Source organism: Onychomys torridus, chromosome 12, assembly GCF_903995425.1.
Source record: "Onychomys torridus chromosome 12, mOncTor1.1, whole genome shotgun sequence".
Lineage (NCBI taxonomy): Eukaryota > Metazoa > Chordata > Mammalia > Rodentia > Cricetidae > Onychomys > Onychomys torridus.
Genome location: NC_050454.1, coordinates 18349350 through 18374079, shown reverse-complemented (window position 1 = coordinate 18374079; position 24730 = coordinate 18349350). Strand labels below are relative to the sequence as shown.

The 24730-nt window shown below is 45.6% G+C and overlaps 1 protein-coding gene across 2 annotated transcripts in view; it reads left to right on the top strand.

Moving 5' to 3' along the window:
* The window catches only part of Pla1a (phospholipase A1 member A), a 35884-nt gene extending 19706 nt beyond the window's left edge, over positions 1 to 16178 (top strand). Inside the window, exons 6-11 of one of the 2 annotated variants that reach the window (XM_036203804.1) lie at positions 1777 to 1866; positions 4451 to 4618; positions 7568 to 7657; positions 12175 to 12283; positions 15342 to 15506; positions 16077 to 16178. In XM_036203804.1, the coding sequence (XP_036059697.1) occupies positions 1777 to 1866; positions 4451 to 4618; positions 7568 to 7657; positions 12175 to 12283; positions 15342 to 15506; positions 16077 to 16161 (707 nt within the window). In that variant the 3' untranslated portion in view covers positions 16162 to 16178. Of the gene's footprint in view, positions 1 to 1776; positions 1867 to 4450; positions 4619 to 7567; positions 7658 to 12174; positions 12288 to 15341; positions 15507 to 16076 lie in introns of those variants that run through there. The other variant, XM_036203806.1, reaches the window with a different exon arrangement.
* Positions 16179 to 24730: the final 8552 nt, after the last annotated feature.

Here is a 24730-nt window from a genome sequence, read left to right as displayed (position 1 = left end):
AGTCACACACAGGAAAGTCCGTCTCCACTCTCAGTCCAGCTTGTCTTTCTGACCACCTGGGAAAGGATTAGACAATCATCCTTGTTTCTATTAGAAATGAAATGTCCCTGTGGTGTGCACTGTGCCCAGTGTATTGCAATGAACAAGAGAAACAATGTCAGTTTAGACCAAAAGGGATTACCATTCAAGGGAGAGAGATGTCTGTGTCTCATCCCTTTAGGTCTAGCCTTCTAGCCTCCAAAGCACACAAGGCATGAAGAAGCCTGTGCAGTCATATTGTCCAACCCTGTTCCTACCTCACTGTGCAGATATATACCAAGATCCTTCAACACTTCCTCTATTAGGCTAATTTATCTTGCTCAGGACCAAGGTAAGTCCTTTACTTAAGAGTAGTCACATTCATGGAAACAGAAATGCAATGATGGGTACCACAGAATGAGGGAGGGGAAATGAGGAGTTAGCACTTAGTGTACAGTTTCAGTTTGGGAGAGTGACATTTAGGCAATAAAGAGTGGCAATGACTTCTCAATATATAATTCTATATAATAATAGAATAATGTCTATATAAATGTAGACAATCAGTAAAGGCACTGAGCTGTCTACTTAAAAATTAAGATGGAGGGGTTGGGGTTTTAGCTCAGTGGTAGAGCACTTGCCTAGCAAGCGTAAGGCCCTGGGTTCGATCCTCAGCTCCGGAAAAAAAAAATTAAGATGATAGCCAGGCGGTGGTGGAGCACACCTTTAATCCCAGCACTTGGGAGGCAGAGCCAGGCGGATCTCTGTGAGTTCAAGGCCAGCCTGGTCTACAGAGTGAGATCCAGGACAGGCTCCAAAGCTACACAGAGAAACCCTGTTTCGAAAAACCAAAAGAAAAAAGAAAGGAAATTAAGATGGTAACTTTTTGCTATGTGTGTCTTATATGATAAAAATTGAACCATTGATTTCATATTAAAAAAAACAAATTTTAAAAATGAAGTAAAACTCTTCTGTCGCCAATCTTACTAAATATGTCTCATGTTAGATTCATAGTTCCCTGGCTGAGGTCTCTTTGGCCTTTTGAACTTGGAGCCTCTTCCTTATGGGACTGCAAATAATAATTCTGCTTGTTCAATCAATATTTACTGAGCTAGGTAGCTAGTCCTGAGAATACAGTAATGAGTAGGGATATGAAGTTAGGCATCTGTTCATTTATTCATCCAATAACTACTTACTAGCCACTCACTGTGAGCAGGTATTGTGGTAGGTAGGTGTCAAGGACTCAGAAAAACAACCAAAAGGTCAGGAGAATACCTGAAGGCTTCATTTGAGGAAAGAGACCCAATTCCAGACTGTCCTTATCACATGCATGTGGTCATGATATGTTGTGTAAGAAAGGGTGTCGACAGAGGGTAACTTCAGAGGGGTCTGCTTCAGCAGGATTATTGAGTAGCATCTATGCAGTAGGCAAGGCTCAGTGGAGGAGAGTGAGTCAGCCTTGGGAAGAGAGCCAGAAGAAGAAGATGGACCAAGGAAGGCCTAGATGTGGACCAGTGCTTGACTTGTTTTAGAAACAGGAAAGAGGACCATGTGGTTCAAATGTGATGGAAAAGGAAGACTGATTTTATTGGGAAAATCTGGCTATCCTATAAACTGTAGTGTGCTTCTGCTCAGCATGGTTTGCCTTGTGAAGCGGCTTAACCCTTCGGAGTGAGGAAGACCCTGACTCCCAAACACCCTGCTGCGGGACCAGGAAAGTATGCTCTGAAGCACGATGCTAACAGGGTTCCGCCCTTTCAGATTTGGGTATCCGGATTCCTGTGGGACATGTGGACTACTTTGTCAATGGAGGTCAAGACCAGCCCGGATGTCCCACATTTTTCCATGCAGGTCAGCAAACCGGGGAGAGTTAGTATTCACCATGTCTTCCCTCTGAACAGCCAGTGTGGGTCACGTGGCGTCTTCCTGATGATGCCCCCTATGTTCTACAGTGTCTTAGCATGTACTAGTTATTTTTGGAGCCCATGGATTCCGGAGAGTTGTCTCTGCTACTGGAAGCTGGCCTCATGTTTGTGATGTCATCCCATTTCATGTTAGGCTCTGCCATGATCTAACGTCAGTCAGGACAATAACCCCTATTCCTTCCCGAGACCTGATCTGTGGCAAGGCCCCAGCAGCTGCGTCCTCTTCAGAATGGAACTGTGGCAGAAGTAAGCCATCAGACCAGAGCTGCGTGGCCGAAGGCTCTTTGCCTAGCACTGTACAGCTCTTTTCTCTCTCTCTTTCTTCCTTCCTCTCCCTTCCTTCCTTCCTTCCTTCCTTCCTTCCTTCCTTCCTTCCTTCCTTCCTTCCTTCCTCCCTCCCTCCCTCCCTCCCCTCCCTCCCTTCCTCCCTCTTTTCTCTTCTTTTCTTTCTTTCTTTCTTTCTTTCTTTCTTTCTTTCTTTCTTCCTTCCTTCCTTCCTTCCTTCCTTCCTTCCTTCCTTCCTTCCTTTCTTTTTGTTTGGTTTGAGACAGTGTCTGTTTACATAATCCTGACTGTCCTAGAACTCACTCTGGAGACCCAGCTGCCCTCACAACTCACAGAGATCCATCTGCCTGTGCCTACAAAGTTCTGCTATACCCAACCTCCAAAATTATCTTAAAGATAATTTTTTTAATGTATTCTCTCCTAAATATATTCTTCTGGAATTCTCTTTTTGAAAATATTTAACATGTATTTTAAATTATAAGAGTATTTAAATAACAAATATATTTAATATGTTTTAAATCATACTAAACCCGTCAAGAGCTAAGCACCAAAGAGTGTTCAGCCTTACATTTTGCTTATGACTAAAATCAATATATTGGCACTTCATTTGGAATGTTAAATGCAGATTCATGTATGTTTGTAGTAGTTTCTTATTTACCAAATTCTTAATATTTTAAGGATTTTTGTTTTGTTTGCTTTCTGAGGCAATATCTCATGCTGTAGTCTAAGCTGACCTCAAACTCCCAGCTGTCCTCCTGCCTCAGCCTCCTGCACCACCACACCTGGCTCCATTTTAGTGATTCTTTTGACAGTTTTATCAAATAAGTACTTTGGGGGGGGGCAGATTTTCTGGTTTTTCAAAAACGTGCTTCTTAGAAAACTTTAGTAACATGTCAGCTCTTCTGATCAGGAGGGTTGATTTGGTTTCAATGATTTTAGAAGCTCTTAGTGGCACTTCAGTTAGCTGCTTTTCATTTCTTTATAATGCAGTTTGAGAAGGGGAGCTAGCCTGTCTCAGTTCCCCGGTGATGCTAAGAGGAGCGTGGCAGTAGAAAGCATCCAGACCACAGGAGAAAGGAGTGTGAACACAGTTTATCCTTAATTGTCAGTCCAAGAGAGTATGTGGCGTAGGGGGAGCCAAGGGCCCCAAGATGCTATGGCTGTGCCTTGCTCCTTACCTTTTAACGTGGATTGTGTGCGTGCGTGCGTGCGTGTGTGTGTGTGTGTGTGTGTGTGTGTGTGTGTGTGTGTGTGTGTGTGTGTGTGTGTGTGTGTTGCATGCACCAGAGTGGTTATAACTTTTAAACAGTAAATAACCAGGGCTGGAGAGATGGCTCAGCAGTTGAGAGCACTTGCTGCTCTTCCAAAGGACCTGGGTTCAATTCCCAGCACCCACAAAGCAACTGTCTAATTCCAAGATCTGACATCTGCACACGGACATACATGCAGGCAAGACACCAAAGCACATAAAATAAAAATCATAGTAAATAACTACAATAAAATCAAGTTGGAGTAATTGGGATACTTGGAAAGCTCTTTAGATCAGTTACTGGACCTGGTAAGTTACAGCACATATAATCAAAAGACTAATCATGAATGGCTGTTGACTCTAGGTCAGAGGTTCTCAACATGTGGGTTGTGACCCCTTGGAAGTTGAACAACCCTTTCACAGGGGTCATAAAAGACCATCAGAAATATCAGATGTTGACATTATGATGCATAACAGTAGCAAAACTACAGTTATGAAGTAAGTAACAAAATTAATTTTATGGTTGGGAGTCACTACAAAGTGAGGAACTGTATTAAAGGGTCATAGCATTAGGAAGGTTGAGAACCACTGCTCTAGACTATTTCTTTGCTGGGTAGGGAAACTGTTTTGTGGGTATTGATGAGGAGATAGACAAGCAGAGAGACAACCATCTTGGCTGTAGAGGTGGTACCCCCAGCTCTGCATGCTCCCTCTTTACCAGAGAGTTTGCCTGATCACATAAGACTCAATATCAAATCAAGCAACTGTCTCGGCAGGCAAAGCTTCTCAGGAAAATTAAAAGCGAAAGAGAGACTGAGGTACCATGTCTATTAATGTTGCTAAGGTGTGGCTCAGGGGACAGCTGTCTATTCAAAGGCTTCTGTGTTATAAAATCCAGTGGAGTTCTAGTAAGTGGCAGGGAGGGAGTTCCCGCCAGTCTGGACTGAAACCTTGATGTGGCTTTTGTCTCTTTCAGGTTACAGTTACCTGATCTGCGATCACATGAGGGCTGTCCATCTCTACATCAGTGCTCTGGAGAACACCTGCCCACTGATGGCCTTTCCCTGCGCCAGCTACAAGGCCTTCTTGGCTGGAGACTGTCTGGATTGTTTTAACCCATTCCTGCTCTCCTGTCCAAGGATTGGTAAGATCTCATTCCCTTGGCAATGTAGGGGAGTTCAAGGACTAACTATTCGCCACCTCTTTGGGTTTGTAAATTCCACATGAGAACAGGAATAGGCAGAGTGCCGCAGAGATTCTCAGCCAGGCCCCAGGTGGAGCACCAGGTGTCCAATTGTCGAGAAAGAGAAGGGACTGTAAGAGTGTGAATTGTTGAGCCCAAGATTGGAAAAAGCACAGGGACAAATAGCCAAATGAATGGAAGCACATGAATTATGAACCAAAGGCTGTGGAGCCCCCAGCTGGAGCAGGCCCTCTGGATAAGTGAGACCATTGAATAGCTTGATCTGTTTGGGAGGCTCCCAGGCTGTGGGACCGGGACCTGTCCTTAGTGCATGAGCTGGCTGTTTGGAACCTTGGGCTTACACAGGGACACTTTGCTCAGCCTGGAAGGAGGGGACTGGACCTGCCTGTACTGAATCCACCAGGTTTAAATGAATCCCCAGGGGAATCTTGGCCCTGGAGGAGATGGGAATAGAGGAGAGGGGGTGGGGGGGGAAGATAGGGGTGGGGCGGGAGGGGGGAGGACAGGGGAACCCATGGCTGATGTGTAATTTTTAAAATTTAAATTAAAAAAATGGCAAAAATAAAATAAAATAAGTTAAAAATAAATAAATAGCTTAAAATTTTAAAAAACTAATTTTTTTCCAGCACTTCACATATGAGTGCTGTATTGACATCACTTTCATCCCTTCTTCTCCCTGCTCCAGTGCCTCCTGCTCCCTCTCTGTCTCAAGGTCAAGATGTCTTCTTCTATAATTATTATTGTCACACACACACACACACACACACACACACACACACACACACACACACGCACACACACACACATACACTTACGCACACCATATCCATCTAGCGCTAGCGCTGTTCTCATGTACACACATTTAGGACTGACCACTCAGGATTGGATAACCTATCAGGTTCATCCTTGGAGAAGAATGATTCTCTTTTTCTGGGCATTGACTGCCTGTAGTTCTGTATCCAGGGGTGGGGCCTTGTGAGATTTCCCTAGCATATTGGCCTGTTGACAGGTGCTGTGATTGTGCTTGCCCTGTTTAGACAACCACGTTGTCAGAGCACCTCTGACCTACGCCAAGAGTCTGTCCATCTGGGAAAAGAACTATCCCACCAAGTACTCAGCCTGCTCTCACCTGGAAGACGACAATGGGTGTTGGTTGTGTCCCCCATCACCTTTTATGTGCTCCCTGATGTCATGCTGGCTCTGTGTGTATGCCTGGCAGAGCCTCCCCAGAGCTGCACACAGGTTGTCTTTAGAAGTGGGAGATTGTGGTGGCCACATGACATCTGGGGTAGGGGTGGTGACTCGTTGCAGGGCAGGTCAAGTGTGTTTCTGCATGACCCAGGCCAGTTTGGGGAAAACACTCTCAGGAGACTGAGGGATGATCACACCTCTCCTCACCTGTGGAGATCACTGCATCTCATATCCTAGGGGCAAAAACTCTAGGAACAAAAAATAGCTCTTTCCTGTTTCCCCAGTTTTCCACTCCCCACCATCCCTGGCTGACACTCAGAACACAGCAGCTTGTCACTGCTCATACGGTGACATGGTACTAGCTTGACAAAACGTGAAAGGCAGATACAGCCCCATAACAGCCTACACTGGCATTGTTTCCTCCTCCATGGACAAATGTCTGGCCTCCCTTCAGAGGTGCTGGACCAAATGGTTTAACAGCTGCTTCCCGCTGTCTGCCCAGTTTAAAATGAATTACTAAACGGTCTTATTAATAATAATAAAAAAGGCCAGAAATTGGGGTTAAAATTGAGAGATCAGAGGAATAGAACAAGCCACAGCCAACCTCACCTTACCAACCCTCAGCCTCCAAAGAAACCTACTTCCTATATACTCATGCCTATATATGCCTTCCTGTGCCCTGCCATCTCACTTCCTCTCTCCGCCCAGCTACATCACTTCCTCTTCCTGCCCAGCACTGTCACTTCCTGTCTGTCTGTACAGACCTCCAGACCTTTATGGTTAACTAGTGTTGGAATTAAAGGCTTGTGCCACCATGCCTGGCTCTGTTCCCAGTGCGGCCTTGAACTCACAGAGATTGGGATGGATCTTTGTTTCCCGAATGCTAGGATTAAGGGCATGCACTACCATTGCCTGACTTCTATGTTTAATGTAGTGGCTGACTTTTTCCTCTGATCTTCAGATAAGATTTATTGGGGTACACAGATTAAATATCACTACAACCTAGCTTTTCTCTCTGCTCTCCCTCACACTGAACCTCAGAGATGCTGGCCACATACCCTTCCAAGTGTGTTATCCAAGGTTCTTCACCCTGCGGGTCCTTGTCCTAACTCTGATCTCATCTCTGAGCACATTCTATCCAAGTGTTGTCTTCCAGTCTTCAGAGCAACAGGATGCAGGCGCCGTTAAAGCAACCATGATGAGTTGGTTTGCAAGTTAGACACAAAACATTACGTTTCTTACAATGATCTACCAAGTATGGGTCAAATGAGAGCAGTGAGATGGCGCAGCAGCCAGGTTCTTGCCATCAAAACCTGAATTCCATCCCCAGGATCCACAGAGTGGAATCAAAGAATTGACTACCTACCCATAAGCTGTTCGCTGACCTCCACATGTGTGTTATAGCATCCAAGTATCCCCTGGTGCCCCCACAAAACAAACAAACAAATACATTTTAAAAGAGAACAAATGAATGTGTGGAATGGGCCGAAGAATGCACTTCCTGTTGACTTTCATGTTTACACCACACTGAACTTGGATAGGCTCTTGGGACTCATCATGTAGCATGAGCCTGAACTCATGTGCAGTCAAGTATCTGTGGAGCATTGGGTACATGAGTGAGTCCACACTTGACTGGGGACTCTGGGTCCTAGAAATGGCCTTCTCAGAACTATGTCATCTTGGCTTCTTTATTTCCAGGGCTGGTGGAACAAGGTGGTGTCAAGATTGAGCCGCTCCCCAAGGAAGTGAGAGTGTATCTCCTGACTACGTCCAGGGCCCCGTACTGTGGTGAGTTGGAAGGAAATAGGTAGAGTTGTGTTGGTGGGAGGCCGGGGATGTCCAGGCTTCCCAACTGAGTTGCATCTACCCCAGCGTAGGAGTCTAGATGGGAGGTGATGGGTTTGGGCAGAGATATCCTGAGAGGTCATCTCAGGCAGAACCAGAACTGTGAGAATACATCCAAGCAGTATCATTACAGTGAGGACTCAAGACTCAAGAGCATCTCTCTGATGGCATAGTCACCCTCCTTCCTCCCCTCATTGGAATTTGTGCCCAGCTGGTTATGATGGCACACACCTTTGATACCAGCACTCAGAATGCAGGCACAGGAGGATCACTGAGTCTGAGGCCAGCCTGGTCTTCAGAGTGAGTTCCAGGACAGCCAGGGCTACACAGAGAGAGCCTGTCTTGAAATGAAGGAAAGGAAGAAAGAAGGAAGGGAGAAGAGGAGGGAAGGAGGGAGGAGAAAGGGAGAGAGGAAGGAAGGCAGGTGTTTGTCTCCCTCCTAGGGGTACCCCTCACTCTGGGATACCTGACTCATGCCATCCTTTATAATTCTCTCCCCTCCTGGTGCCCACACCACATACTTCTCACTCCAGCAGAGCCTCCTGGGCCAGAACCCAGGGGTTCATGACCTCTGCCACCTTCTTCTCCGTAGACACAATCCAGCTGTTCACAGATGCTGCTCGCTGCATTTCTTTGAAGCTAAGATGCCAATGATTATAAAGGATGCAACATTAAAGTAAAAGTTAGTCTTGGAATCCATGAAACCATTAGACACCAAGCCAGAACTCTACCCATGTTATTCGTAGCTTCACTGGGGTGACTATATTTCCTGGCTTGTGTTCATCGTCTTGGGGCCATCAAAACTTGAATTCCACCCCCAGGATCCACATGGTGGAATGAAAGAATTGACTCCTGTCTGCTCTACGATGTTGACAGGACAAAAGACATGCCAGCTTGGATGATAAATTATAAAGTCACCTCAATTTGAGCTGATTTCCTCATTAGCCTGTGTTGCATTGTTGGAGAGATGTCTGTGGCGACAGCCTTCCACTTACTGGACAGGCCCAGTGATTTGGAGCTCAGGGCTCAGACTCTGTGGCCACACAGACCTGGATTTGGATCTCAGCTCCTCTGCTTTCTAGTTGAGTAATTAGGAGCAAGTTACTTCATCTTTCTGAAACCCAATATCCTGCTGTGGGAAATGGGAACAATAATAGTACCCATATGCAACAATCAACTGTGAGAATAAAGGAGGGGAGAGGAAGTCAGTGGTGTGGTGACTCAGAGCCGGGGACCTAATCATTCTCTCCCCTTAGGCAAAGAATTGGAGACCTCAATGGGGATGCTTTGAGCTTGGGATGTTTTGAGCTTCATGGATGTGGCTATGTCTGAAGAACAAAGCTGTCTCAGTCAGAGGTGGGATTTTCTGAGAGAGGTTCTGAGAGATAGTGCCTGAGGCACACAACGGGGGAGAGGGGCAGCGGAGAGATCAGGATTCGACATCTGGTCTTCTGACCCTTTCCATGTCACCTCATGCCACCATACTCGATTCCTGGTTCCTTCTTCTTGACACTCTCCTGGCAGTGGAGCCATCAGAGGTTAGCAGGAAGGCTGTGGTGTGTGGTGGCAGAGACAGTGCTTCTGAGCCCAGATGTCCCGGCTTCTCATTCCAGTCAGGGCAAGTTGGCAGCAACCTCAGCAGCTCCTCTGTGTCTGTGTAGCTAAGAATAGACTGGGTAGGAAGCCGGGGGAGCTTGGAGCTTCTGAGCTTTTGAAAGGTCCCTGCTGAGGCAGGGTCACGGAGCATTTCTGGTTTCATGTTTGATGCAAACTCTTTCCCATAGACCCACAGAAACACGTTCCTATCCATTCAAACACCACAGAGGGACACAGGAAACCAGCCAGTGTGAACGCTTGCTTGCTCCTAAACTCTGAGCCTTTCTTTCTTTGCATTTTTTAAAAAAGATTTATTTATTTATTTTTTTATTTTGTATACAGTATTCTGCCTACATGCATGCTTGCAGGCCAGAAGAGGGCACCAGATCTGTGAGTCACCATGTGGTTGCTGGGAATTGAACTCAGGACCTCTGGAAGAAGAGTCAGTGCTCTTAACCTCTGAGCCGGCTCTCCAGCCCTGAGCCTTTCTTTCTAAGGACAGATGCAGGGTACCATCCTTTCCCTAGGCGAAGGGTGTTTAACTAGGCTTCATTGGGGCCATGGGCCAGCTCCAGCTCTCTAGAGAGGCTCAGGCCATCATGGCGCTGGACTGCCACACTCAGCATTCTTAACCTGTTTCCACCTCAGCACTGATCTTCAGAATGGTCCCCCTCCTCCCACTGCCTCAATTTCTGCCAGGCATGTGCAAGCGAGGGCTGATTGTCTACCAAATAACAATTTTAAAAACAATGTTAGTTTCCTCTTGTAGAACAGCTTTTCACTTCTTGAACTCTTCACCATTGTCATGTAAAGGAACCGAGAGACAACGAGGTTCAGTGATTTAGATAAGATGGCGCAGCTTGTCAGCATCGGGGCCTGGCCTTAAGTTTGTGCCTTCTGACTACCCACCCAGGGCTCAGTGTGCCACCAGCTGAGTCAACTTCCTGTGCTGTTTTGTTCACTGCAGGTTCCCATCCACCCAGCAGCAGTCCCAGCTCTCCCCAGGTTTCTAGGGCACTGTAGAGAAAAGAGAAGCCACCCTAAGAAACCATCTCAACAAACATAGAAAGAGATGACATACACTATATGTTAAACTCAGCCCAAAGAATCACATTCCTGAAGGTCTCATAAGTCAGCTAATGTTTTCTACTCCTATTCAGAAACCTTACCCATCCCATACCAATTCACAGCCCATAGTAATCAACTGACAGACAGAAGCCATGTGACACTGAATGTTCTTCTCTTTGGAGGGGACAGGATTGCAGGTTCCTTTGTCTCGTGAGTTCTTAGTATGTTGACGCTTGTCAATGAGTCTGTTTCTAAGCCCACTGGACTCAAATGGATCACACCACTTCTCAAAGTTAAGCCTCCGTACCTGCATCCATTGGCTGTTTCCCCAACAGTCAGACGGAAAAAGTACACACAGGTGAGGGAAGAGTGAAGGATGATTACATCTCTAACTGTGCTCCCATCATGAAAGGAGCCAGGGAAAACAGTGGAGACCAAAGTGACAGCAAAATACTATGAGATATCTCATAGTGGTACCTCATAGTACCTCAGGCAGTCAGCAGCTCCTTATTACTTCATGTCGCCATGAGCCAAGATGTTCACCTAGTCTATGTTGATGACACCCACCTTGAGAGCCCGAGCCTCTCACTGCTCAAGGGAGTGTCAGAGTAACAGCCACCGACACTGGATGTGGGAGAGGAAGAAGGAGGCTGTTTTTTGTTACATGGGTTGTTCATTTGGTATATGTCCCTGTTTGTTTATGCTATTGTAATAAAGTATCTGAGACTGGGAAATTTATAGAGAACAGAAGTCTACTTTCTCAGCCTTTGGAAACTAGGAAGGTCAAGGTCAAGGTGTTGATATTTGGTGTCTGAGGGCTGTTCTCTGCTTCCAAGATGGCATCTTGCTGCTGTCACTGGGTCTTTACATAATAGAGGGTAGAAGGGCCAAAAGGTCCTTCTTCTTCCATCCCTTGTATGAGGTACTGATCTACTCAGGAAGGCTCTGGGGTGCTCACTGAACCTGACTGGTTAACAACACACTAGTAAGATCTAGGGACCTGCCTGTTTCCACACCCCCACCCTTGCAGCAGTGGGGTTTCCGGCAAGTGCTGCCACACCCAGCTTTTTGCATGGGTGCTGGGGTCCAAATGCAGGTCCTCATGCTTTCACATCAAGCACTTGCCCATCTCCCAGGGACGAAGTTTAAGTATGACTTTTAGAGGAGCTCTGGAAATTCAAACATTAGCAGTATATGATGATTCCTTTTTGATAGTCTCAGGATTACATTACCACTATCAAAACAGGCTGGTGGGTAAACTTGACTATTGCCAAGCCAGATGACCTAAAGTTTATTCCCTGAGACCCAGATGGAGGAAAGGGAGAACCAATTACTGCAAATTGTCTTCTTATTTCCACATGTACCACACACACACACACACACACACACACACACACACACACACACACACACACACACAGAGTAAACTCAAGTGCAATTTTATAAATAGTACGTCACTGCAATAAGGTCACCGAACAGGGAAGCGTGAACTGCTCTTGCGTGACAAGCAATAATAAAAATTAACGCTTTCTGAATGTCCTCCAGGCGAGGACACTGTCCTCAGGACTTTGTGTACATTGATCCTCTCAGTCCTCACTCTGGCCTGTGGGATAACTACTTCCACTTTAGGAAGTTTGCACTGGAGGAAGCAAGCGGGGGACCCATGGTAACTAGCAGCCTGTGCCTCCCGCAGTGCCTTGGAGGTGGAGAATCCCAGCCACGCGGCTGCTCTGTGGGACTTTTCCCTCTGGCACCTATGCCGTCTTCCAAGCCTTTGCTGTATTTTGGTTTCCTAGTGCATCACAGCCTCGTGGAGTTTAATTTGAAGGAGAAGAGGAAAAAGGATACCATCATCGAGGTCACCTTCCTTAGCAACAATATTACCTCCTCAGTCAAGATCACCATGTACGTAAGTGTCCTAGATGGCTGAGCCCCTCTTTCATGCATGTTTACGCCCAGGTCAGGCACAGTGTAAGTGCTAAAGGCTGGGCCTAGACCACCAAGCTGGAGACAGTGCCCACTATAGATCTCCTCCCAGATACAAGCTGCATGTTTGAGATCAGCACCACCCTTAGCACAGTGTGTTCAGAGGCAGACAAGCAAGGCTAGTGGGCAGCGCCAAAGGTGATTAGCCTGTAGTAATCCAGTTCTGAGTTGGAAACGGTGCTCAGGGATCAGGTAGAATTGTATTAGGGATATCAACAATGAAGGAGAGACTCAGTCACGATCTCTGCAGGGATGACCAGGGCCTGAGGAACTGCTCCATGTTGGAGGAGGAGCAGAACTGGGTCTGTTGCCTGAATGGAACCCAAGGCAGAGGCCAGTTACAGTATGAGCTTAGAGCCGGAAGGGGTGGCTCCAGTGAGTGAAACCAGACCCTATCATTTCCGTTCCTTTTCGGGGCAGGTTTGGCTGCAGGGAGGTGGTGGGACCAGACTTGGATCCAGAGGGCAAAGAACTACAGATTCAGGGTGCTACAAGCCTGGCAGAGGATGGGAAGTCCGGAACAAGGGTCTATGTTTCTTTAAAAAGCAACTGGGATAAGTTACTCACAAGCTAGTAGCAAGCAGTCTATCATGTATCACACTGATTCTGTTAAGGTCCCGTCAGGAAAACAGAGCTGATGCAGAGGAGACCCAGGGAGGGATGTGACAGAGTAAGCTAATTATAACTGTACTGGGAAAGCTGGGGGAGATGGGAGGCAGGGGAGAGCTTACCACAGAAGGGGTAAACTGGCAAAGCCAGAGGACTGACTCCCACCGAACCTGATCTCAGCAGAGGCTGCTGGGCAAGAGCTGGAACCCCCTAGGAAGTATCACCCTTGCACAAGCCCTGCCCAAGCCAGAGACCCTCAGAGGCCTGTGCCCTAGCCAGAATCTGCTGCAGACAAAGGTTTGCAAAGTGAACTGAATGCAAACATGGAAATGATCAGTGCACACTCCTTTAAACATTCCCTGGTCCACTGAACAGAAGCTACTAGAGCACATGGTCGACACCTAAGTGGGTCCAAGGATGTAACAAGAAGAACAGAGGATTTGCAGGAGTGAGCTGGCTGACGGGTTAGTGAGAAACAGACCCATAGGTGTGCCTGGAGGAGAAGCCAAGGTGTGGGATCTGGGACAAGAAATGGCTGGAGAGACAAATCAGGCTTGGAAGGACAAACTAGAGATTGCTTCTGTTCTGAGAGGAGCTAGGGAAGCCCTTGGGCATTTTAAACAGAGGAGAGTGACCACTCTGAGCTCTGGGTGGGGAACATTCTCAGGCTGCCCTGCTGAACTGCACTATGAGAGAAGACAAGTCTCACCAGGAAGAGATCATTTCTCCTGAGCTCCCAAACATCCTGCCACTGGACAGTGGTCTATCTGCAAATACAGGCCCCTCTGGGTCACACTGCCATATGAATCTGCAGGTACCCACAGCAGCTTGTGGATTTCAGGGGGATCGAGCGAGTTGAGGGCTTTGCACTGTGTGTGTTCCAAGCTATGTTGCTTCCAGAACGGCTTCCCATTGTCTCTCCAGCCAAAGGGTAGATCAATGGGTACTAGCAGGATCATGGCACCTACTTGTTGGGTCTTCTAGAGAGACTTAAAAACCCTGCCCCCTCCCACCAGTCACTGGAGACTCTGGGCACAAGCCACATCTGAGGCTCTCGGTGTTCAGTGGACCTCACAGGCAGTCAGCCTTCACTCCCAAAGGAAGATTCACTCCCAAAGGAAGATGCAGGACTCTGAAGAAAGACACAGAATGCAATTGCTTTGACCTTCATTTATTATTTCTTAATTAAAATTTCAGATATCAGAAGGATGGATGCCGGGAAGAAGTGTGTTCTTTCCCAACTTCCTATTATTTTTGTAAAACCCCAAGATTTCCTTTTATTTGGAGAATTTACCTAGGCCCAGCCACCCACACAAAGCGTCTTTCATATTCCTTTTAATTTACAAGGCCTTTGAAATAAGCAGTTTCTTTTTCTTTTCTTTTCTTTTTTTATTCCGAGACAGAGTTTCTCTGTGCAGTTTTGGAGCCTGTCCTGGATCTTGCTCTGTAGACCAGCCTGGCCTCAAACTCACAGAGATCCGCCTAGCTCTGCCTCTGGAGTGCTGGGATTAAAGGTGTGCGCCACCACCGACCAGCTAAGCAGTTTCTTAAAGGGAGAAAAACCTTTTTTTTTTTTTTTTTTTTCTGACATATTATAAAACACTCAGATCAGGGGCAACTTATATATACTTAAAGAGACTCTTCCTGCAAAACAAGGAAACAAATTGTATGCCTAGTTCTGGGTGATAAAAATACACCAAGAAGAACTATCACTCTGTAAATGGGAAAGAAGCAGGAAACTGGGCTGACGAAGCTGGACCCAACCTACTATGAAATGGAGAAGTAGCTGTACCCGGTTCCATTCCCTCTTTCTCAGAGTCCCCCACTGCCTCTGAGGCCAGGAAAGAAGGACACAGCCACCATCCACTGCCCAGGTCCCAGACAACCAGTTCTTCCCACAGCACAACTGAATTAAGCATCTTTCTTTGAGAAAGAGCTGTTTCAGAAATCATTGTTTGTTTTTGTTTTTAGAGCTGAGGATCGAACCCAGGGCCTTGCGCTTGCTAGGCAAGCACTCTACCACTGAGCTAAATCCCCAACCCCTGTTTCAGAAATCTTGAACTTGAGTGACCTCGATAGACAGCAAAGGAAACACACGTGAAGTCCCTTAAATAAACATTTATTGACTTTCCAATCATTAAAAAAAAAAATAATAATAATAACAAGTGTTTCCTGGGTCATGTTCAAAACTGTTCATCTATGGGCAGAGGGGCCAGTGAGGCCAGCACAAACTGCTGTGTCTCCATTTTCAAGGAGCTAGTGCCTCTGTGCACACAGCCAACCAGGTTTGCCAGCAGAGCCCCTTGGAACAAAGAGGAAGTGGAATGCAGAGCCATGGTGACTCATCCCCTCTCCCCTTTCCTTTCAGACCTAGACAGCAACTTGAAGGGAGAGGAGTCATTGCCCACCCCAACCCCCAGTGCCAGACAAACCAAGTAAAGCTCAAGTTCCAAGTTCCCAGCAGGGTTTGGAAAAAAGACAGGACTACCATTACTGGGACTTTCTGTACTGCCCCTCTGCCAGTCAATGACAGGTGAGTCATAGAACCCATCCCCGGGCAGGCATCCCCACGCCACCACCAAGGCCAGTTCTGGACCTTAGGGATGTTGTTGGATGAAGCTCACCCTCACTACAGTGATAGCCATCTTCAAAGAGGAGTTGACTGAGACCCTGGGTTTTCCTGGATCTTCCGTAGGGTCATATTGAGTTGAGAGTTTTAGGAAGGAAGCCAGAGAAGCTGGTCTTAATTCTCCTCCCTGCTTAAGTACATGCAACTTTTACATCTGCTTTATGCATTCGGTTTGAGTTAAGATTGTATCGGAACGTTTATCATGGTGTATTTCTCCTGCCTCAGCCTCTACTTCAAATGTGTCATCGGCAGCACTCTTGGGTGTAGGGTGTCGACTCTTTCCTCTGCCTTGAGTAGGCACTTCAATGATTAGTCTCACCACCTTATGATTAGCACACTGAGGACAGGAGCAGTCCTTATTGTAGGAAAACGCAGACCTCTTTCACTAGACATGAGGGGACAGGAAAAGCATACAACTTCGAGCTCTTTCTTCTGGTAACCAAGAAGCTGCCTGCTGTTGCTCTTCACATACAGTAAGAAGACAGTCTGCATACCCGAGCCAGTGAGTCTGCAAGCAAGCATGCCTGTTTTTCAGGACCTGAAAATAGCCTGTGTGTAGACCAAGCTGACATAGAGGCAGGGGCCTGGATTTTTTTTTTTTTTTTTTTTTTTTTTTTAGGGCGGTGTGGGAAGAGATTTGTTTGTGGGCACCTTATTCCACTCCATTCCTACTAAGGGGGAAGGTCAAATTCTTGGTGGTTTTCCCCGTAAGTAGTTAATATGGAGGGTACAGATGACTCATCTTACAGAACTTGATCTCCATCACCAGCTTCAAAGCTTTACATAGATACCATTTCAGCTTCCCTGTTTCTACACAATTGCAGTTGTCTCACATCCTTAAGTATATATACTTAGGATTCAATGGAAAACACTCGCAGAGAAATGTTTCAAATAAACTATCATGGAATATCTGAATCATTTTGGTTGTTTTGTTGAAATGTCATTTTATTACACACACACACACACACACACACACACACACACAATTATTTAAAGGGCCACTGAGATCATACACTGGTGTGCATGCATACACACATATACATAGAAATAGAGAGAGTAGTTAAGCAAATAAAGGTTTTTTAAAATTAAAAAGTGATTTACAGAGGATCTGCAGTTCATCTAAGGAGAACAGGTTCATTTTGTAATGGACAGCGTATCACAGATACATATAATCTTCTGTATTACCTTTAATTCTTTTGACAAGGCAATCTTTAGCAGTCTTGGGCAGAGTAGAAATTTAATTCTGGCCATAACCAGACTGAACTTAGAAGTGGAAACATTCTAGGTGGAGCAAGCAATTAAAAAAAAAATCATGGACCGGGCATGGTGGCACTCACCTTTTATCCCAATACTTAGGAGGCTGAGGCAGGTGAGTGCCAGGCCATCCAGTGACACACAATAAGACCCTGTTGTTAGTTATTTGGCAGCCCTCTTACCCTGCGAGGAAATGTCACAAAACATGACAGAATCCCCTAACAAGAGTTTTATTAAGATAAGAGAGAGAGACAGATGTGAACAGGCCTGCAAAAAGACACATGAATAGAGAGGAGCCGGGGAATATGGCGCCTGCGCACACAGGCTCATGTGGCTACTCCACGCATGCATGTAGATCACATGGTTGCGCTGAGCACTTTACACAACTAGGCAAAGCCACGGGGTCCTGGTCATACAAGAAGTTTTGACCCGGAAATGGCTATTTTGACCCAGAAATGGCTAGGCGGAACTGTCTAGGTCTGCTGGGCATGCACAACCATGGGGGCGTATTGTGAATCTCTATCACCTGTCTCAAAAACAAAACAAAACGACATTCACTTGTCTCAAAAACAACATTCAACAGTTGCCAAAGTAGATGAAACCTCCTAGAAAATTCTGCCTGTTTTGGATCCTTTACCCACAAAAACTGAAAGACAGATTTATTGTTTAAGCTGTTATTCTTGGATATCTGTTATAGAACATAAAAAGAAATACAGATTTGATACCTGAGAGTGTTTCTCTTTTAAAATGGAAATCTATCGTCCATGGGGTAGGAGGTAACAACAGATGTGGAATTCTCAGGTCTGCACTGGCTTATTTCAGGTGACTGAGGTTTGGAGGATGAGACAGCTTTGGGGAAGAAAGTGGCTTTTCACTGGGTCATTACTTCCCAAATTTTGATCTTTAAAGTAACTTATATGAGCCACAGCTCAGTGAAACTCCAACGGTAATCTCACACTGGGTAAGTTGAAGAGAATTTAAGAATATTTTAACTAGGCTGGTGGTACGAACCTCTGAAACCTAAGAACTTGGGAGGTAAATCCAAGAGGAATGAGAACCCAGGGTCATCCTCAGCTACCTAGCAAGTGAGAGGCCAACCTGGGCTACTTGGGACACTCTCAAACAAATGAGAAAGAAGACTTTTTACAATAATCCTGTGGGTAAAATTCCAAGGAACTGTACAGTTTTCTGTGGCTGGTGGGGTGAGAGCTGCCACGACTCTGACGGTTCAAAGAGAGGCTGGGGGTGCGGAGCCGCAGTCATGGACAACGGCAAGAAGGCAGCCAGAACGACTCTTCCGCCTCACTCTTCTTCCCTCTTCCTGCTCATGGCCCCCGCAGAAGCAAGAGGAGAAGAAACTCATCAACTTGGTCCACAGAGGTCCAGGGCATGCAGCAGGGCACAGACAGACAGAGGATGCTTAAGAATGAAGAGATTACATTTACCCTCATTACTTTCCTTCTGAGATACTTCTCTCTCTCTCTCTCTCTCTCTCTCTCTCTCTCTCTCTCTCTCTCTCTCTCTTTTCCAAGACAGGGTTTCTCTATGTAGTTTTGGTGTCTGTCCTGGAACTCACTCCGGTAGCCCAGGCTGGCCTCGAACTCACAGAGATCCACCTGGCTCTGCCTCCCGAGTGCTGGGATGAAAGGCGTGCGCCACCACCGCCCAGCGATACTTCTCTTTTTAAACACAACTCAAATACATGTGCTTTGAAGCAACTGCTGACTTTTAGTTCAATCTGTCACAAAGGCAGGAAGAATGATGTAAACCAGAGGGTGTGCTTACATCATCTGGGCAGGTCGTGCAGGGTGCAGAAGCCACAGCTTCAGCCTTTCTGAGCTATTACAGTGCAAGCCACAGACAAGTGACGCAATGTTCACCCGTGAGCCTCCTTCTCCACCTGCCACAGCCTGTAGGAAAAGGTCACATGGGAAGAAGACTCCACGCATTCTCCAGTAAGCAGGCATGTGATTTCCTTCCTTTTTAAAGCCTCCAATCGACCCGACATCTGGTGGATTTCTCTGGAGGTGACCTCAGCTGGCTCGGGCTTCATCAAGCTGAGGTTCCTATGGTTATAACTGAGGTTGGCCATCCTGGGAGACACGACTTAGCCATACATCTTCCCCAATTTTCCCTTATGCTGGTTACTTTCTTCCAAGTATGGATAAGCCATATTACACTTCGGTGATTAAAAAAATTATATCATATGCTGCTGCTTCTGCTACTCTGGTTAAGCTTTGCACTGTCTTTGGGGGAACAGCCTGTGTTTCTTTTTTTTTCTTTTTTTCTTTTTTTGGTTTTTCGAGACAGGGTTTCTCTGTAGCTCTGTGCCTTTCCTGGAACTCGCTTTGTAGACCAGGCTGGCCTCACACTCACAGAGATCCACCTGGCTCTGCCTCCCGAGTGCTGGGATTAAAGGTGTGGGCCACCACTGCCCGGCCAGCCTGTGTTTCTTTACTAATGTCGTCTTGTTTTAAAGCATCGCTAAATGTACCCACATGTTATTGTGTGTCCCATTAGAAGTATTAGTTCATTGCCTTATATGGGAAACTAGTTTCTCTTATCATAGACTAACCCTAGAAATAAATACAATGGGAACATAGTAATGTTTGAAGTTCCAAATAGATGTTGTGGCCTCCTGGCCCCTGAGCAGCAGGCCCTTTTTTCCCCTAACTAAAAACAAATGTTAACAACTTATGAGAGAAGTTTTCAAAACTCATCCACTGGGCTAGCAAGATGGCTTGGTGGGTAAACGTCGATTCCAAGCCTAATGCCCTGAGTTCAATCCCCAGTACCTACACTGTGAAAGGAAAGAGCCAACTCCTCCAAGTTTTCCTCAGACTTCCACACATGCACTGTGATGATTATACACACACACACACACACACACACACACACACACACACACACACACACACACGCGCGCGCGCCACGCATGCACGCGCGCATGCACACACACAGGGGTGTGTGTATAAAAACACTACACCTCCTATTAACAACACATGTAATCAGTGGACTGGAAGTTCCTTACTATTAATTTTTTGTACCACACAGCAGTAGATCTGGGCACTTCCTAAAAGCGTCCTGTCCAAGCACATAGCCTTCTCTTTGGGAAACCTGGCTTTAAGTAGCTGGGATGTCTGTGGAGGTAGTGGGTGGTGAGGTAGTCGGTGGTAGGGAAGGTTGCTAGCAGGATGCAATGCTTGATGCATTCCTCACAGAACCCTGCTGAGATCTGCATGATTGTGGCTTAATTCACCTCAAAAGTCAGATTCACCACCAAGTCTACACAGCTGATGGAAGATTAAAGCAACTTGGTTCTGGAACAGGTACACAAGAGAATCAGTGCTTTCCTGTGGACCACACGTGTGGTCAACACACCTGTAACACACATGCAGTGATCACCCCAGTTCACACAATGAAGGATGTTCAAGGTCACGGGTATGAAAAGGAGCCAGGACTCAAACGCCAACAGTCTGGTCCCGATCCAGGGCATTAACAGAACTGTGATTAGTTTCTATGTATAAAGAGCTCTAAAACCATGGTCGAGTAAATTCGCCTCAAAGGCCCACAGTGGAACCCCCAAGACTGGCTACAGAACTTTTGAAGGCCAGATGAAATTAACATATGGACTCATAGTTTAAAAAAAGAAAAGTTATTAAAAATTTCAAATAGTAACAGCCAAGCAGGAAACAGAACCGCAGGTCATGTGACCAGGCAGCCAGCCCTGCAAGCCAAGTGAGCCACCCTCACATGGGAATCCCAGCCAAGCAGGTGTAGACAGCCGACTGAGAACTCAGACCTTCAGCTGGTGAGTTCTTTTTGGAGAACGGGGCTGGTCCATCAATACAGAGAGAACAGAGAGGGGAACAGGAAGACAGAGGAACGAGGAGACACGAGCCTGGTTGGAGATCACTACAATCAGAGAGACCTGGGCACACAGCTCTCTCTGGAGTTCTATGACTCTGGTAGTGTCTGGTGGTTCACGGATCGTGCCTTGGCTATAAATCCCTCCTTGAAAAAAGAAATGCTTTTTTCACCATCAGCTAGCACACGAGGATAATATAGTCCCACTACTTATTAGAAGACAAATAAATTGTCCCATGGAGTATTTTCTCTTCTATGACTTAATTTAATGTTAGCATTGGCTTTTCTTTGTAGTTTTCTTTTCTTGCTAGCTAATTCAATCTCTTCGCTTGTTAGAGATCTGTTCCGATTTTCTTTTTCTCTTGAGTCAGTTTCTGCAGTTTAGACATTTCTAGGAACCTGTCCATTTTACCTGTTATCTAACTTGTTGATGTACAATTATTGATAGTATTCTCTAACACATTTTTATTTCTATGAGGTCAGTATGATGTCTCTTATTCTTGATTTTAGAAACTAAATCTTCTCACATTTTTGTTGGTAAGTCCTGCTAAAGATGTATCAGCTTTACTGATCCTTTAAAAACAAACAAACAAACAAACTCATTTTCCATTCTCCGTTTTGTTTACTGTCACTAATTGTTATTTTATCCCTTGACTGGGCGTTTTTCAATATTGTTTAGGTTTTGTTTTGTTTTTGTTTGTTTGTTTGTTTGTTTGTTTGTTTGTTTTCAGTAGAAAAAGCCCAGCATGTCACTTTGCTTTTGTGTTTCTGCTTTTGCATTGCCAATCTTTCTGAGATCACAGACTTTTTTGTCGACTACCTCCCTCGGAAGAGACAGAGTCACGGGGTTTCAGCTCCTGAAGAAACCTGGCGGATTCTAGCAAGACATTATTCTGCTACATGTGCTTTAGTTACCATCATGCCTGGCGACAAGTTTCAGAAGAAGATTAATGTAGTTCCCTAGCACTAAGTCCCCATAAAATCTGAAATAAAACATATACTCACTCTCTCATTCAAGTCAAAGACCTCAGAGGTTGTTTCCTGGATACCCTGAGCTTGAATTCCTAGGGAACCACTGTCTACAAATCATATTGCTCAGGTCAGAAGGCATTTTCATGGGCCCTTTCTCTGAGAACTGAAAGGAAAGACCCCGTCCTTAGCCTCAACTGAATGGACCAGCAGTGGACATCTGACTTAAGCTGGACCAGATAGACTCTATTCTTCAACATTTGAAACTACAACTAAGAGACAGCCAGTTCTTCTCTTCTGGTGGATGGAATTGTTATGTACAAACTTGAGCAATGAAAGCAGCCCATTTCCCCACAAGAATGGAGAACCAGGGAAGGCTAGTCTGTAAGGAAAGAGAAACACAATGTCTATCCCCTGAGAGAAACAGAAAAGGAGATAGTGTTTGGGTTCCCGATGACTTTCTGTTTCTCTGATTGGTCCAATTTTGAAACCTAGCAGTAGTCTTGACATTAATTCCATAAGGTCACTCTGTACTCTTACAATAAATTTCCCTTTGCTCCATCAATCCCATTGTCAATGAAAATAAAACTCCCAGAACACATATTTTATGATGGGTAGGGCTCTAATCACACATCTTAGATATCTTCCATAAACTTCCCAATAATTCCATGTGTTACCTTATTTTACATGTGAAAACACTAAGGGACAAGGAAAATTATATAATTTGCCCACTCTGGTACATCTAGTTGTTGTGGAATATTAGTTTGGGATGTGTTACAGTTGCTTATGCTGTGGGAAATTTGTTTAATGACGCAAAGATGTGTTGCATTCTTTTATGCTGCATTTGTTTAGCTCTGTGAAGCTGTGTTACTTTGCCTGCCTAAAACACCTGATGGTCTAATAGAGATGAACGAACAACAGAGAGGCAGGAGAGACAAACAGATGGGGCTGTTGGGCAGAGAAAAAAATACAAGGAAAAATCTGGGGAGTGAGAGTGAGGATCGAGAAAAGAAGGAGAGGAGGACACCAGGGGCCAGCCACACAGCCACACAGCCACACAGCCAGCCTTGGAGTAAGAAGGAAAGAAGGATATATAGAATAAAGAAAGGTAAAAAGCCCAGAGGCAAACTGAGAAATGGGATAATTTAAGTTAGAAAAGCTAGCTAGAAACAAGCCAAGCTAAGACCAGGCATTTATAAGTAAGAATAAGTCTCCATGTGTTTATTTGGGAGGTGAGTGGCGTGCTCCCAAAGAGAAAAAAAAAAAAAACAAACAAACAAATACATCTATTGGTAGGTGAACTCATGATTCAATGCCAGTTGACCTCAGAATCTGAGCTCTATCCATCATGTTACATGGCTCTTGCTTAAGTGGCTACAAGTATTTTATACCAAAATGACTATGTACATAGAGCTCTACTCAATTGAGTGCCACTCTGCCTGATCAAAAATGATCTGCCATATTCCCCAGTGTGCCAAAACTGATAGTCCCCTAAAATACCCTGTGGCCAGTTTCAGCTCCATGCCTCTGCTCCTGAGCCTGCAGTCCTCCTTTGGGGTCCACCAGTTGTTTGGGGTCCACCTCTAGGAAACCTGACTCACATGTCATTTGAGTGGGTGTCTACAGTGCCTTACAATGGTCCTCAGTGGCTTACTGCATGTATGTCTGGCTTCTGTGATAGCTAAGACTTAGCTTCTTAAAGGCAGGAGCTCTGCTTTCTCCTTCTTTGTGTCTCCCACCCACAGTATAATTCATTGGAAATACAAGGAAAGCTCAAATCGAATTAAAGACAGCAAAGTTAAAGGTTCAGAGAAGATGAGAGGAGCAGTTGCTGTCTTTTCATAGGTATCCAGAATGGTTTTCATTTATGGATCTTGCTTGAGAATTTGCCAGTGTTACAGTTTAACATTTCAGATCCCCGAAAGATATGACACACAGGAGATATGAGGCTGGAATATAAATCTTCCTACCTACTGAATCTTCACCTAGCCCTAGATCTCCTTATCCTGGCATTCTGAAAGTGATATACTGCTTACCCAGCCTCGTACATACTCCTGGTCTCACCCTTGGGCATACATCTGAACATGGGATGACCATCGCAGCCCCCTACCTCCTCCTCAAGAAAGACAGGCTTTTTTTTTTTGCTTTGTGAAGAGTTTGGGGGTGATAAGAAAACCCAGTCCTTGTACTTGATGTCTCCTCTGATTCTCAACACACACACACACACACACACACACACACACACACACCCCACACACACACTGTTTATGAGCCATAGCTGTAGCCAGAAATTTCTCCAATCCTGCCTCATCCTGTGGTCTGAATGAATCTCTCCCACCCATGGTCCCACAGCCGCTTAGGGTGGCCCACACCTTTAATCCCAGCACTCGGGAGGCAGAGGCAGGTGGATCTCTGTGAGTTCGAGGCCAGCCTGGTCTCCAAATCGAGTTCCAGGAAAGGCGCAAAGCTACACAGAGAGACCCTGTCTCAAAAAACAAAACAAAACAAAAAATTACTCAGAGGCTTATATAAATTACAAACTATAAGGCCTATGGCTCAGGTTCATTATTAACTAGCGCTTACAACTTAATCCAACCCATTTCTATTAATCTACGTTTTGCCACGTGGCTTCATGGTGTTAGCGGTTCTCTCACATCTTGCTTCTCCTGGTGGTGGCTCTCAGCTTCTCCCTGACCCCGCCTTTCTTCTTTCTCTATCCCTCTTGGATTTCCCACCTGGCTACATTCTGCCCTGCCATAGGCCAATGCAGCTTTATTTGTTAACCAATGGGAGCAACATACATTCACAGCAGACAGAAAGACAGACATCCCACAGCACCTAGCAGCTTGCCTCATGTGTCCAGTTGGTACCCTGACAACAGCCCACTCACTATCCACAGCTAAATCAGCGTCTTGGCCCAGATGTCTGTCCTCTCCTGTGATAACAGCGGCCATGATAATTCAGCTGTCCAGTCTTGAGGACTGAGTCATCTTTGACTCAGAACATAACAGCACTAAAAATAAAAGTCATTTCTCTCC